General features: G+C 42.2%; 1 protein-coding gene across 5 annotated transcripts in view; it reads left to right on the top strand.

The window, feature by feature from the left end:
* ERG (ETS transcription factor ERG) overlaps window positions 1-17,261 on the top strand; it is a 360,355-nt gene that overhangs the window by 300,175 nt on the left and 42,919 nt on the right. The window contains exon 1 of one of the 5 annotated variants that reach the window (XM_088443145.1): window positions 15,476-15,800. The exons of the other annotated variants lie outside the window; for them this stretch is intronic. Coding sequence (XP_088299271.1) covers window positions 15,756-15,800 — 45 coding nt within the window. The 5' untranslated portion in view covers window positions 15,476-15,755. Of the gene's footprint in view, window positions 1-15,475; window positions 15,801-17,261 lie in introns of those variants that run through there. 5 annotated transcript variants of the gene reach the window in all.

Below are 17,261 nucleotides of genomic sequence, written 5' to 3' on the forward strand. Positions count from 1 at the left end.
GCGAGTTAGGCACATACAGTGATAATCATGGAAGTACCACGATTATTAGTACAAAGACCCCTTAATGTATAGATGTACAGTATCTGCAGCAAATATGGGTCAAACATCACCAGCAATGAGCAAAAAACTGATCCCATCTTGTGGAAATGCAGAATATTTCAGCACAGATCATATTTCAATGATAAGCGTAACATGAAACAAGTTGTATAAGAAAGGGGTGAGTCTAACTTGTGTCGGCACACTCGAATTATGCTGCCCTCGCTCATGAACCACCCAATCTGCCTTGTCATGCCCAGGTGCTAGATGCATGCAACTCAAAATGCACATGGTGCAGTGAAACCCATGGGAAAAATAATTGAAGCAAGGAGAGATTTAAAATAATGAATTAACCCAATTGATGCCAAAATGCACCTCCCAATATTTCTGCCTGGGAAATGTGCATATTAGGTGAGAACTGTGACTGGCTTCACTTCCAGACTCAGAAGATGAAGCCCCGCCCTTTTCTGGTAAGCCGCAACCCCTTTATGACCATGGAAAATCATGACTCTGCTGCGAAAATCGGGAATGTTCAGTGTCCCTTTTTATAACTTAATATAAGGAGTCATATCTATGGAACTGGACCAATTTTTTTTACATCCTTTAATGGCTGCCAGAAATGTGTTGAAATTTGGGGCCATGGTATATAATGACATATGCTTATGGTGGATGAGAGTGAGTTCACATTAAACAAGAACAAACTTAAAATGATAGGAATTATATGAGGCAGTGCACTAGGGACTGTAATTACAGGTAAAATAACATTTTATTCATTTTTAATTCTATTAAAAAAAAATTGGGATAAGTCACTGACACTTGGGGGTATAGTTACTAAAGTGAGAGTTTTTAGAAGTGGAGATGTTGCCCATAGCAACCAATCAGATTCTAGGGGGTAAATTTACTAAGAATCGTGTTTGGTCGAGATTGCAATCTTGGGTGTGTTCAGGCATTGTTTTAAACTCGCAAATTTACTAAAGAAAAACTCGGATGAGTTTGGGAGAGATTTCTCTATTTACACTGAAAAACGTGGGTGAGTTTGGGAGAGATTTCTCTATTTACACTGAAAAACGTGGGTGAGTTTGGGAGAGATTTCTCTATTTACACTGAAAAACTCGGGTGCGATTGCAGATACGTTTAAATTACACCATCGGCCAAACTCGAAAGTACTTTCACTGAAAAATATGCAACTCGGGAATTTACCAAGAATCATGATTACAATCACGGGTGTAATTGTAGCAAACTTGGACCTAAATAGAAGTTTCAAATAGACCATCTCCTGAGCAGCGAGATTGGTAGAATAATGCACAGATCAGTGTGACTATGTTTCTGCGTCTAAACACTACCTAAAGGGTTAATTTAAAAAAAAAAAAATTACGCAGGGTCCCCTCCAAAAAATGCATAACCAGCCCCAGGCACCTCAGCCGGTCCTGGTTCCAAAAATTGGGCTGACCGGCTTGGAGTGATAATGCTTTGGCTGGGGTGACTCAGTGAAATGGTCTCCTGGCTGTGGCATTACACCCCAACTGGAATAGAGTCCAGTTCTGGTTTTATAAATAGGGGTAACCCTATGCAATTCCCCCCCGCCCCTATTTTTAAAACCAGGACCGGCTCAGCAGCCCAGTGTTGGTTCCTAAAAGATGAGAGAACTCTACACGTTTTTTCCCCATATTTTTGGAACCAGGACTAGCTGAGGAGCCTGGGGCTGGTTATGCTTTTTGGAGGGTCTATGTCATTCTTTTTATAAATGTAACCCTTTATTTAACTTATAGGACACACAAGCAGCCTTCACGTATCTCACTGATATATGCAGGCTTCTTGTTCGGGAGAGTTTGGATGCGGTCAGTCACTGAAAACTCGGGTGAGAAAACTCGATCAGATACACCATCGGAAAACAATATCTCAGCTACACACGATTCTTGGTCAATTTCAGTGATTCAGAAGCCTAAAATCACCCGAGTTTTAGTGATGCAAATCATGTTTCTAATCGGCAAAACTCAACCAGACACGATTCTTAAAATTACCCCTAGCTATGATCTTCTAGAAGGGGCTAGTTAAATGTTACGTAGAATCTAATTGGTTGCTATGGACATCTACATTTCTAAAAACTGTCACTTTAGTAAATATATCCCTTTGGTCTTTATTTTAAGTGAAATATCGGGAAGATCGACGCAGATTGAGCAGCCACGCAGCTTCTGAGTGAAGTCTGACCTGTCTCAAACACTGCGTCTCTCCTGGCTCTCATGCTGCAAAGGAGATTTCAGTGGCTAGTTTATCCATACCCATGAAATGTTTCGTCTCTCCTGGCTCTCATGCTGCAAAGAAGATTTCAGTGGCTAATTTATCCATGCCCATGAAACGTTGCGTCTCTCCTGGCTCTCATGCTGCAAAGGAGATTGCAGTGACTAATTTATCCATGCCCATGAAACGTTCTCTCCTGGCTCTATTGCTGCAAAGGAGATTTCAGTGGCTAATTTATCCATGCCCATGAAACGTTGCATCTCTCCTGGCTCTCATGCTGCAAAGAAGATTTCAGTGGCTAATTTATCCATGCCCATGAAACGTTGCGTCTCTCCTGGCTCCCATGCTTCAAAGGAGATTGCAGTGACTAATTTATCCATGCCCATGAAACGTTCTCTCCTGGCTCTATTGCTGCAAAGGAGATTGCAGTGACTAATTTATCCATGCCCATGAAACGTTGCATCTCTCCTGGCTCTCATGCTGCAAAGGAGATTGCAGTGGCTAATTTATCCATGCCCGTGAAACGTTGCATCTCTCTTGGCTCTCATGCTGCAAAGGAGATTGCAGTGGCTAATTTATCCATGCCCATGAAACGTTGCATCTCTCTTGGCTCTCATGCTGCAAAGGAGATTGCAGTGGCTAATTTATCCATGCCCATGAAACGTTGCATCTCTCCTGGCTCTCATGCTGCAAAGGAGAATGCAGTGGCTAATTTATCCATGCCCATGAAACGTTGCGTCTCTCCTGGCTCTCATGCTGTAAAGGAGATTGCAGTGACTAATTTATCCATGCCCATGAAACGTTGCATCTCTCCTGGCTCTCATGCTGTAAAGGAGATTGCAGTGACTAATTTATCCATGCCCATGAAACGTTGCATCTCTCTTGGCTCTCATGCTGCAAAGGAGATTGCAGTGGCTAATTTATCCATGTCCATGAAACGTTGCATCTCTCTTGGCTCTCATGCTGCAAAGGAGATTGCAGTGGCTAATTTATCCATGCCCATGAAACGTTGCATCTCTGTTGGCTCTCATGCTGCAAAGGAGATTGCAGTGGCTAATTTATCCATGCCCATGAAACGTTGCATCTCTCTTGGCTCTCATGCTGCAAAGGAGATTGCAGTGGCTAATTTATCCTTGCCCATGAAACGTTGCATCTCTCCTGGCTCTCATGCTGCAAAGGAGATTGCAGTGGCTAATTTATCCATGCCCATGAAACGTTGCATCTCTCCTGGCTCTCATGCTGCAAAGGAGATTGCAGTGACTAATTTATCCATGCCCATGAAACGTTGCATCTCTCCTGGCTCTCATGCTGTAAAGGAGATTGCAGTGGCTAATTTATCCATGCCCATGAAACGTTGCATCTCTCCTGGCTCTCATGCTGTAAAGGCGATTGCAGTGACTAATTTATCCATGCCCATGAAACGTTGCATCTCTCCTGGCTCTCATGCTGTAAAGGAGATTGCAGTGGCTAATTTATCCATGCCCATGAAACGTTGCATCTCTCCTGGTTCTCATGCTGCAAAGGAGATTGCAGTGGCTAATTTACTGTATCCACACCCAAGAAACGCTGTTTAAATGGTCTCAATACGACTGCATTTCCCTAGCTACCACCCCTTTATCTCCCCCAAAATTCTGACCATCTATCACGTACTTTGTAAATACTTTATGAATGAATCCCCTGTGCAAGCGTAATCGCAACCCAATCGCTGCGCGCCACAATACGGCTTACATGCGCATTGGCTAACAATTGCTCAATCTGCATAAATATTGGCATTTTGTAAATCTCTGAATCATGGCAAACAGTCATCAGGGGATCATGAATAGATGGTGGATATCCTATGCAGTAGATCTTGTTCTTAGGACATGACTTTTATGTTGAGATTAGGATATTTAAATCATTTTAAAGTGTAATTAATGTCTGTCGCATTGTGCTTTACCATTTATATGTAGTGAGGTCTGAGTGCATGACAAAGGACCATAGGGAATAAACTTAGTAGTGGCATTGACTGCAAGTAGCAATTTGTAATGGTAACAATCTGTCTCCACTTATAAACAAATACTAAATATAGTTGTATATGAATACATGGTTTCCAGGATATACTGTATACAGACTACTCCGTAATAAGGAATCTATGCTGAATGTCTGTCATTAAGAAATGTGTCTTGAAATAAAAGATAATTTCCTAGGAAACTGACATACAAACTAAATTCAACCCATGAGAAATCGAAACATACTAAATAAATACTGCATTCAAGAATCAGACCGGCATTATACTGTCCATTACAGGTTATGCAGTGATAACAGAAATAATAGCCAAACCAAAACGGAGACAATTAAATTATTAGAATAAAATACATTTCCCTTAAAAGGAGACACTATCCGGACTGTATTACGCTCGAATTTAAATATCATAGATCTCTACAAAAATTCATATCCTTGTAGGATTGTAAACCTATTAACAACAAGATCTACTACATAAGATATCTACTATGTCTTCCCGATCCACTAATGATGGTTTGTGAATAGAACACAGGCCCTGATTCAGATGCTCTGCTCGCTCGCTCTGAATCTGGGCGTTGTTTTTTTTTGTGCGGCCTCCTGGTCGCTCGCATAGCTGTGGGTGACCACCCACAGCTATTGCGAGTGGCCAGGATGATGGTCGCGATGGTCAAGACCATCGCGACCATTGGGCTTGCGACGAGACCCTAGTGGTAGGGTCTCGTGGCCGCAAGCCCCAGAGAGCTTCTGGCTCTAATAGAGCCGGAAGCTCTCTCACTGACATCACTGGTGATGTCAGTGGGGCCGCCCACAAACGGCAGGTGTTCGCTTGGGAACGCCTCCGTTTGTGAAGCCACCCCCCCGCCACGCTTACAAAACGGGGCGAGCTGTCGATCAACATCGACAGCCGTCCCTTTTGTAGTGAGCCACGGAGCAAGAGCAGAGCACACCATCGACCCGCTCGTGAGCGCTCAAGCGCTTGCGAGCGGGTCTCAATCAGGCCCATAGTGTAGTCTTTTTAATTCACTATTCTATTATACACCTCTAGGGCCTCTATAGGCCCCATTTAACAACGAGACATAACCTCTTTAGCGGTCACTAAAGGGGTTATGTCTTCCTTTCACTGTTTAACAAACAGCGGCAATCTAAGGTTAGTCACTGTACCGCTTATGTTATCTAGAGATGCCGATAGCGATACGGTTCCCATTGTCGGCAATGGGGACACAGCAACAGCCTTTCCATCTTCTAGGCACTGTCGGGTCCCCGCCAAGCGAAAGTGTCCTGAGCATGTGTAGACTGGCCGTCAATGACACGCAAAAGGGCGGAGGATGCCACCAACAAGGGGGGACATCGCTGGACCTCGCTGGAGGGGCAAGTCATTTAAAATACCAACTGGATATTCATTAGCATCGCTGCAATACTAAACAAAATATATGCCATTGGTTTTAAGGTTTGTTGTTAAATGGGGCCCTAAATATTTTTAAACAATATTTCACTTCACACTTCACCTTGACCTCATGGCTGGAGGTGAGACACAATCTTTACCGGCCACACTTGTCTCACTACTGTATATATCTCTCAGCTTCCTTTGTTGTTTTAAGTGCAGAACGGTGTTGATTTTCATACATCCTGGCTACGATAATAACAATATTAGGAGATGTCTGGTGATGGCGAGACACCAACTAGCACTGGCAGATCTCCAACAAGATCCGATCGTTCTATTTACAGATGACAGTGGATAAAAATGGTGACAAAGCCTTTATTCTATGTCCATGCACTTGTATGTATGAACATATAAAGATAGGCTGTACAACAGGACATAGGGACCCATTTACTAACATTATATGTAAGGGTAAAATATTCCTTAACCCCTAGCAACCACCTGGACAGATAAAAGCCAATCGCTGATTGGTTACTGTGATTCAGTGGTCTTGTGGCCCTCTAAGTGCAATGCTAGGACATGCCCCTTACCTTCCCTCATCGGTAATCTCACCTTTGAACGTTATCGCTGAAAACTTTTGGGAAGAAGATCATAATGTAAGAAAAGACTTGAATATTATTTTGGAAAATGATTCCCGAAAACAATTTAATGTTTCATATTTTCAGATTGCTAATATGTTTTTCAATTCCATTTTTATGTTTAGATCTGGACTAAAGGGCCTATGTATCAAGCCATTTTTCACATAAAACGATGCAGAAACTGCAGATTCTTTTATGTAGTGAACCTATGTACTAAAAGCACATTGCAGGAGATTTCATAGAAATCTCCGGCGAAGTGCTAATTAGCGCTGCAGATCATTATTGATTATTATCAATGGGGACTACGATCTGACCCATATGTACCAAACGCCAAAAAAGCTAAGCTTTTCGGAGTTTAGCCCCAGCAGTTTACACTATCTTCAGATGGTGTAGACTGCTTTTAGCCTATGGAGGCTACAGGGGCTACAGGGGCAGCTTCCGGCCGGCTCCGGAAGCTGACGCTGTGCGCATGCGCAGTGTCAGCTTCTCACGGGTAAGTATACAATTTGCCGGGGATATACAGTAACTCGCAGTGACAGCGGTTACCACAACCGCTGTCCCTGCGAGTTCCCCTTTGTACATAGCAGGGATAATTTCAGTAAAAATTTAAATATCCCATGCGAGTTGGACCAGTAGTAATCATGGCAGTGCTGCGATTATTAGTACATAGACCCCTAAGTCTCTCAACTGAGCAAAATTTGAATAAAACAATTGCATTATATCCTCTACAAGAAATCTACACATATACAATTATAGAATAACAAAAATATACTGTTAAGTTTGCATAGTACACGGGGGAAAGGAAATGGTACTGTGACAATATGTACTGTAAACTATATACATTTAGCTAAGAAAAAGGAAAGAGGCTGTATTGTGCAATTAATCAATATTAAGATTAGGAAAGAATTATATAATTATTCAAGAGAGAACTTTGCCTCATATTATGAATTGGGGTCGGTGCTGTGATAAAATGTCCGGGCATTTCTGTCGCACTTGCTTGGAATGAGCGGGAAACACGCATCCCCGACTCGCTCCTTGCAAACAATACTCTAGTATACTCTTCATGAACTGACTGAAATAAACTGAAATATAGAAATGAGAGAAAAGTCATTATCCAGGTGCACATATTACTGTGTAAAATAAAAAAAATCATCCTATCAATTTATATTTTTTAGAATGTAAGCTCTTATGAGCAGGGCTCTCTGCCTTCTTGTGCTTCTCCTTACTTTAATTTCATCTACTTCTACTAGGCCACCTAACACTTGGCTGCTTATTCTCTGCTGCTTATCTGGGCGTTATGGTCGCTAATGTATCAATGTATATTATCCATGTCCTGTCCTGTATTGTATTGTTCTGTAAGTCGCTTGTCTACAATTTGTTTATGTACTTTGTAAGGCGCTGCGGAACACTTGTGGCGCCATATAAATAAATGATAATAATAATAATATATGAAAATAATACACATTTTTTATTAGTTTTATATGATACGCATTCGTATTTAAGTGAATTAATATTTAATTTGCTCAACAATATTACATATGTTTTAATGTTTGCTTGAATTATTTTTCCATAAATAAAGAGGTTCCAACTAATGGATCTAGCTCTAGAATATTACTTGATGACACTGTACTTGCCATGGCCAAATGAGTCACATTTACCTGATGTTTTTGTGACTTAGATTTATCATGAGCTTTTTATTGTCATTCCAAATGAACAAATTTGATTTCCTTCCCAATGGACCTATTCATCAATCACGATGGTCCTGCGCAAAGTAAGGATCTAACTCTCCACCCATTTGCGGTGGCAAACTGAAATCTGCCGGAGCAATTCCTCATTGCTCCGGTGCTGGGACAGCTGCTGGCACTACCACTTTTTCCATTAATAGAGCAGCAGAAGTTTATATTGCCAGATTCTGTCCTGGCAGCATTACTGTGCCTTGTGATGGCAGGACGAGTCAGAGGGATCCAAGGGGATCTATCGTCTCCGGACCCTCTTCCTATAGGATGGAGTGGGAATCATGTGAAGATGGCATTAGTACCCACAGGCAATGAAAAATAAAAGCTGATGAATAGCATAATTGCTGTGTTCCCATATTAGTGTATGGAGATGGTCTGACACTTCAGGGTCTTAGTACACACAGGAGATATCCAAAATATGAAAATGTAGTTTCCGCATGTTTAACAGACCCATTCACGTTTGATAATACTGTAGGTCCCAAAAAGTGCTTATTTCATAATTATTATATAGATTTGCTAGATGTAATTCCAAATCGGGAGTGGTAATATTCATAAAGTGACCCTAACTTCCCCTCCCTCAGCCTAACCCTAACCCCCCTAGTGCCTAACATTCCCTCCCGCAGCCTAACCCAATCTTCCCCTCCTGAACCCTAACCCTAACCACCCTCACACAGCCTAACCCTAACCCCCCCTCCTGAACCCTAACCACCCTCACACAGCCTAACCCTAACCTCCCCTCCTGAACCATAACCACCCTCACGCAGCCTAACCCTAACCTCCCTTCCTGCATCCTAACCCTAACATCTCCTCCCGCAGCCTAACCCTAACCTCCCCTCCTGCATCCTAACCCAAACATCTCCTCCCGCAGCCTAACCCTTACCTCCGCTCCTGCAACCTTACTCTATCCTCAGGTCCTGCATCCTAACCCTGACTACCCCTCCTGCAGCCTTACCCTAACCTTCCCCCACATAGGCTCCTAACCTTCCCTCACATAACCTCCCTTCCTGCAGCCTAACCCTAACCCTCTCCCTAGTGCCTGACATCCCCTCCTGCAGCCTAACCCAAACATCCCCACCCGCACCTTAACCACCCTCACACAACCTAACACTGACCTCCCCTCCCACAGCCTAACCCAACCATCCCCTCCTGCATCCTAAACTTAACCTCCCCTCCTGCAGCCTAACCCTAACCTCCCTTTCTGCAGCCTAACCCTAATCTCCCCTCCTGCAGCCTAACCTTAACCTCCCTCCCACAGCCTAACCCTAACCTCCCCTCCTGCAGCCTAACTCTAACCCTCCCCTCCTGCAGCCTAACTCTAACCCTCCCCTCCTGCAGCCTAACCCTAATCTTCCCTCCCACAGCCTTAGCCTAACCTCCCTCCTGCAGCCTAACCTCCCTCCCACAGCCTAACCCTAACCTCCCTCCCACAGCCTAACCCTAACCCTCCCCTCCTGCAGCCTAACCCTAATCTTCCCTCCTGCAGCCTAACCCTAACCTCCCTCCCACAGCCTAACCCTAACCTCCCCTCCTGCAGCCTAACCCTATCCTCGCTCCCACAGCCTAACCCAACCATCCCCTCCTGAATCCTAAACCTAACCTCCCCTCCTGCAGCCTAACACTAACCTCCCCTTCTGCAGCCTAACCCTAACCTCCCCTCCTGCAGCCTAACCCTAACCTCCCTCCCACAGCCTAACCCTAACCTCCCCTCCCACAGCCTAACCCTAACTTCCCTTCCTGCAGCCTAACCCTAACCTCCCCTCCTGCGGCCTAACCCTAACCCTCCCCTCCTGCAGCCTAACCCTAACCTCCCCTCCCACAACCTAACCCTAACCTCCCCTCCCACAACCTAACCCTAATCTTCCCTCCTGCAGCCTAACCCTAACCTCCCTCCCACAGCCTAACCCTAACCTCCCCTCCCACAGCCTAACCCTAACCTCCCCTCCTGCAGCCTAACCCTAACCCTCCCCTCCTGCAGACTAGCTCTAACCCCCCTGAATTGTGAACATTTCAACATTCTGCACATTCTGTTACAACAATGTCAACATACCTGTCAACATTGTGGTGCCGACGCTGTAAATGTTGACATTATGACTACATCTCCCCTAATGAACTGTACAATATTTAAAATAACGATTCCTAGGTACAAATAACAATGGCAATTTCTCACATATATTGTGGTGTATATACCAGATCATTCATGAAGCAGCAAATACCTCTGTGAATATCACCTGACTTTAAGGATTCTTTAGGAACATAAGGTTGCTAATTGTGCTGTTTTCTGATTAAATATATAACAAAGTTCACTTTGGAAACAATGTGTTCTGATGATAGATTTACTATAAGAGGGTAAACACGATATTGTTACGTCGACTTAGCGTTATTTCCACATTTCTTATGATAACCTCCAGCTTAGACCTTGATCTTGAACATTTCTGCCGCCGTGATTTGCTGAGTCCAGTAACAAAACCGTCCTCCAGCCAATCTCCAGAGCTTACTCCTTCCTCTGTTCATCGGGTCCCCTGGCCATCGCCAGACGGCCTGTATTGTTCTGTGGACACAGTTATTCTGAGTTTGCACTTTGTTTTCCTGTTGTTCCTCTAGGAAGCTGGACATGGTGTAGGAGATATGGGAATGGCATGCGAGCACTGGGCTTTGTTTAAAGAAAACACTCAGACAATGGAGACTTATTTATTTTTCCCTATAATTGCATAGCAAGGATTTATTTAACATATGGGGCAGGCAGGCGAAGGACATTGGAAATAGGTTTCTCTGTAATGGCAATGAAACCAGTGACTGTTAAAGGGGAACCCTGTTCTATTTTGTTCTTCAATCAAATATTCTAGTTTGTAATAAAATTGTAGCTATATTATTGTTTTTCTTTCACAGTGTCTGAAAGGTTAAAAAACAGCATTTAACTAATTAATTTTGCATCTTATGAAATACATGTGAGCACAACCCAGGGGGCTGTGAATAACTGACATAAAGTTGCCTGTGAGCACAACCCAGGGGCTGTGAATAACTCGCATAGATAAAGTTGCCTGTGAACCAGGGGCGTATTAATTGAGGAGGGGGCCTGTGTTCACTCACTGTCCGGGGCCCCCTCCTCTCTCACTGGCGGCCGCGGCGCACTGAAAGGTTCAGTAGACTCCGGGCACTAGTCTGTGTCTGGAGTCTACTGTGCATGCGCTGCAGCCATTTTTCTGGTGATTTTCCTACTGCACATGCGCAGAATGCCGGAGAAATGGCCGCGGCGGCCATTTTCCATGCGTTTTGTGCAGCACCTCTTCTGCTGATGTGGGATTTCGGAGAGGTAAATATTAGAAAGTATAAGTGCAGGGTGTGCGGTGTGGGCCCCCCGGGACCCAGGAGCCCGTGTGCACCCATTATAGATATGCCCCTGCTGTGAGCACAATCCAGGGGCTGTGAATGACTGACATAGATAAAGTTGCCTGTGAACACAAACCCATGTTTGTCGACATTGAGGCTGCACCATCCAGGAGGAGGGCATGGCCGGGAATATTACACAGCATTAGGGGTGGATCAGGGGCGTGACCAGATCCTTGTGGCCCCACCCCACTACATAATGCCGAGATTACCGTCATTGTGAAGCAGGGGTTGGGGCCATATTGTTGCAATTCAGCGTGAACCGCATCATTGCCCCCCCCCCCACTGTGAGGATGTGTGGGGAGAGCCGGTGGGATATGTGTGCGAGATCGCAGGACCCGCTCTACACATGCACAGATCCACACTAGCGTCCGGACCTGAATCAGGCCCAATATCAGACTATTACTGCAAAGTAAAACAGAAAGTAGAATTAGTTTACGATCTAACCAATGTTATTGTATTAAATAAGGAAATTTTTTTGTATTTTCTCCTTTTTTTTTATAATTTTCTTTCCCCTCTTTAGGTGAAACATAGATGGGCCCACTACGAATGTGGTATTGTGCAGTGATAAACTTGGCCTTGCCACTGCAGCTTTGTGTATGTACAGAATGTGCCAGCATGGGACAGTTGTGCAAGTGTATAGTGAATAACTGAGTGGCCACATCTGCCATTGACTGTGGGCCTGATACAGCAAGGAACGCAAAGGAGAAAAAACACGCACCCGTCCACTGCGAGAATATACAAATCAATGTATACGCATGGAGACCGCAGCACGAGATGCAGATGCCCAGCACCAAATTAAGCTGCACATCTCCCTTTACTCAAAGCCTGATCAGCACGCAAGATAGCGTAAACATCGGTAACATCGAGAACCATCGGACTCATTAGCATAGTAGTGGTTGACCTAACCTTCCGCAGGATTTTGGCCGCTTCCTGAGTAGAGCTTACGGTATGGCTGCGTATGCTGCCGCCGTGCCTTAATTAGCTAGTTCGCACACGTGCAGTGCGATGCATGCTCAGTGCTAAAACATCGGCCAAGTGCGTGCGTTCTCTCATTTGCGTTCCTTGTCGAGTCAGGCCCTGTATTCCCAATTACTCTCATCTAGACGGGAGATTTCTCAAAAGTATATGTTACAGAACAATAAGCAGCGCTTATAGCATAAAGATATTTTTTATTTAAATATGCAAATACAATTCTTTATATTAGATAGATAATAATAAGTATAAGTAATATAATATAATAAGTAATATAATAATAATATAATATAAGTAGTAATCACAATAAAAAGGGGAACAATATTCCAAGAGCAATATAAAAAAGTAGAATACCTAAAAATTTCAAAACATGAATGTAGCTGGAGGGTATATAGATATATACCAAGACACATGCAAATTGGTTATAGTCCAAAACAAATCCAATTTAGTATAACGTTTCCATTGTTATCCACCTGACAGTTAAACATTTTGTTTTAAGCATTCAATCAGATTCTAGCTATCATTTTATAGAATGTACTAGATATGATAGCTACAAGCTGATTGGTTGCCATGTCCAACATCTCCACTTGGCCATTTTAGTAGGTTTGATAAATCTCCCCTAAATGAGAACTCCAACTGCAACTAACAAACTACCATGCCCACATCTCTAAAGTATTGAATATATGCCGCTGTCTAAGTGAATATTTTCCTATCCAAAGTAATCATATGAGAAAGTTTCCATGCTGTCTGATCATGTAACAGAACAGACCACAAGTCACGTTCTGATCCATTTTTAGAAGTATAGGTGCAACGAAATCCTTTGAGCTCCGTAGACATTTCAGACTAAGTAAAACCGCATGCTGTAGCTCTAATTTTAAACAATAAACAAAAGCATAGATCTACATCAAGGGATAATTTGATTATTTTCTTGTATGTGACAATGTAATATGTCAGTTATCTCATTGATGCCAACTATGAGCCAGTGAAGAAAAAAAGAGAGAGAGAGAAAGAGACAGAGACAGAGAGAGAGAGAAATATTTTTTTCAATACGGCAACTGCAAAGTACTCGCTATGACCACAAGTTAGCCGAGAACTTTCCATGCTAGACTCTGTTATTCAATTCCAGTTGGCTGATGTTAAAATGTACAAGCGCAGCCAGACGGGATATTTCACCTCAATGTGAAAACCATTAGCTGAGTATCCTGCAGTAAATAACACTGAAGCTGCCATGTAAACGTGTTAAAAAGAGGACTAATACTTGCAATAAAGACAAGTAAATCGCTGTGTAGAACCAGTTCTGCTGAAGTGTCCACTTAGATCTGCATAGACTTGACTTGTATGAGTTGAATATAAAATGTCCTCACCTCCTGCACCAAGTGGAGGCAGCCATTTTATGGGCTGCACCAATAACTTAAGGTCGCTTTGCCGTAAAGGTTAATTCTGGCTACAAAATGGCTGCCGCCGCCGTGTGTTGGTGATGGGTGCACTGTAAAGTTGTGACATCAGATAAAACCACACAGTTGTTATTACAATGTGACTATGGATTTGTGTAGAGGTCTCTGATCTTACTGTGACCCCTCAAGCAAGACAGAGCAGGAGGGCTCCAGAGGGGGGCAACATGTTCCATTACGGTCTGTTCCAATTGTAGATGAGGGATCAAAGTTATTAAAATAAAACTAAGGGATACATTTACTAAGTGAGAGGTTTTTTTTTAGAAGTGGAGATGTTGCCCATAGCAACCAATCAGTTTCTACTTAACATTTAACTTGCATCTTCTAGAAGATAATAGCTAGAATCTGATTGGTTGCTATGTACAACATCTCCATTTCAAAAGACTCTCACTTAAGTCAATTTACCCCCTAAGTTTGTGAAAAACAGAAGGTAGTAAATAAATGCAAGCTGGGTGTTTGCGGGATGGGTGGGGGCAATTTCAGTGATGTAGGCAACACATAAACACCAGCCTGTAGGGCGGGGCTATGGAGAAGGGAGGTCAGGTACAAAGTTCTCAGGCCTGTCTGGAGTCCCATGGGCATGGCATTGTTTGCCCAAACTCTTGACCATGCCCACCATAAATACTGAGCCCCAAAATCTCTCAAGGCACCCCTAATTGTAGGTACAGTTCTCTTAAAACAATTTTATGTAGGGCTAGTGGTTTATGGCCTTCCTTGGATTAGTAAAGAATATATTTTTATTAATATTATTATGGGTCCGCAATCTTTTATCCAGAAATATGTGTTTTCCAGATAGTTCTGATAAACATAAAGGTAAAATAGTAAATAATGTGCAGACAGTGTGGGGAAAGATGTGGTAGATTTGAAATATGTGCAATCTGGCATATTATAGGCACGGGGCTCAAAATTATGGAAATAATGGACAGTTTACACCTAACTGGTTGAAATTGCAGCATGTACAGCACGAATTCCAAACAAAGCCATTAATTCTGAGATCTGATCTGGATGTATGAGGTTATAGGTCATTTGAGATAAACAATAAATAGTCGGACGATACCCACAGCTGACCACATGTGATGTCATCGTCCGAATGCACTACTGGTGTCCTGACTCGCCCAGTCGTTCTTACCAAGCACCAACTTTGCTCCCACCCAGCTGTATAATAGATTTCATTGCTGTATTTTGCACTTAATGCCTAATGCACTGTACCTGTATAATAGTTATACAGATTCTTATAGTATGTCCTCATCTCAGTAGATATTACAGTATTTGCAGACCTTGCACATTACAATGTTCGTGATAATGAGGACTTTACACATATAAAAATTTGCACATTGTCATCATAAGTGGAACATGTATTTCTTGAATATACCTCTCTGGTTGTAGTCTAAAATATTATATTAACTCTCACGACACGAATGCCTTAATGAATAAGCGTTTGTAGAGGAGAGGCCAAAGGAAGTAAAACAGGAAGTTGAGATGTTGTGCATTAGATTAAACTAACTCCACACTCCTGATGTGGACGCGTCAATCACTAGGACATACACACATCCCTATGGAGTTTCACAATATCCTCTTCATACAATAGACACAAAACCTCCAGGAGGTATGAATACAACTTGGTGTTTCTGACAGAAACAGTCGCTGCCGTCTGGTGAATTGCTGAAGCCAGTAATGATCCTCACCCATGTAACCAGCCTGTTTCTTCACCCACGTTCTACTTGTGAAAGACGACCTTCAGGAGAATTGGGTTTCTAGACTTTGGACAATGCCTTGGGATATAATTATGGCCACAGGTTTCTAGACACTGAGACTGGACTTTATTATACGTCTTTAAAATATACAGTTTTGATGGACACTTTTACTGAAAGGGATCAAAGAAAGCTATGAGAATTTGGTTGTCATTAAACCTGGAAAGATGCTACAAACACAGTTCATTCCAGTGTATGAGGACTATTCCCATGTAAGTTCTCATTATCTCTTAATTGTTATGTACTGTAGCATCATTTAATGTCTCATGGACGTTTTTACCTGTTACCTTCCCCTCTGTTACCCTCCCTTACATTTCATAACGGTTATGGTCCATTGAATTGAGCCTTCACCGTTACTAGTGAAGAGTGACCGGATCTATATTGAGCCCCCAGTATAACTGTACAGTAAAATATAACAAGTTTTGGTCAATGACTTGTACTGTAAGCCCTCTCTGGTTGACACAGTCCTTTCATTCCATCATCTAAACTTTTACCGAGGCAGGAAATGCAATTGTGAAATCACGTCTCTGATATCATTAGAATTTATAATATATTTAATATTTTCAGTACAGTACCCGGTAACATACTGTACAGTAAACAAAGTAAAAAGAAGACTTTCCATGAACAAATTAATGAATAATTTAGGATCATGTGAACAGTTTCTAGCTGTCTGTTTTTGAAACAACTTTTCCTGCGTGTAATTTAAGAATTCATTTTTGTTTTGCAAACAAACTCTCTTGTTCCTCTTTTAAAGGAAGCGATTGTCATTTTTCTTTTATTTGCAGGACACAAAACTAGTGATGAAATTGTTCTGTAAATACTGTAAGATATAAGGAATGGTGAGCATTAAATATCATTTTGAGGCTTACCTTTATTCTGTTAATGAGAGTGATACTCCCACCATCTATATGCATAGTTTATAAATATCATTCATTTGGAATGTCTTCAAAAGTATATATTATAATATTTAATGTTTCAACCACATTGGGGTCTATTTACTAAGCCTTGTGTGGAGATAAAGTGAACGGAGATAACGTACCAACCAACCAGCTCCTAACATTTTTCAAACACAGCCTGTGACATGGCAGTTAGGAGATGATTGGCTGGTACTTTATCTCCGGACACTTTATCTCCATCCTAGGCTTAGTAAATAGACCCCATTATGTTTAATTCTTTTTAAGTGAAATTAATAATTTTTAAATAATAATAATAATAATAACATACATTGTGCTTAAGAAAACTTAAAATTGCAAAACTGAAATTTGTACAGTACTTGTGTTTGCTGTCTATTTGATATGAAGATTTTCAAAATGGCAAAAATAGCATTAAAAGATAAATATCTGGAACAGTTTAGATACGTTAATATGTGAAATGAACTTGTTTAATTGATTTACTGGTAGTGACCTTCTTAGGGGAGTTCCTGATGAATCATGGCCATGAAAGTGGTCTCAATAATACGTCCATGCCATTAATATATGGCAAAGATAGCGTCATCTACTGCAAGCTGTACAAGCCCAATATGCACATCTATTCATGCTCTCCAGGGAAAGGGGGCGTTTGTTGCTCTGATGTACTTGGCTATAGTCAAGTCTGAGTATTGTTGTCATATTGACCATTATCTTAGTGGGAACATTATATCGCTTGTTTGTTGGGTCCTAAATTAAACAATTTGT

Source organism: Taudactylus pleione, unplaced genomic scaffold (assembly GCF_031769625.1).
Source record: "Taudactylus pleione unplaced genomic scaffold, aTauple2 ptg000327l, whole genome shotgun sequence".
In the NCBI taxonomy this organism is placed as follows: Eukaryota; Metazoa; Chordata; class Amphibia; order Anura; family Myobatrachidae; genus Taudactylus; species Taudactylus pleione.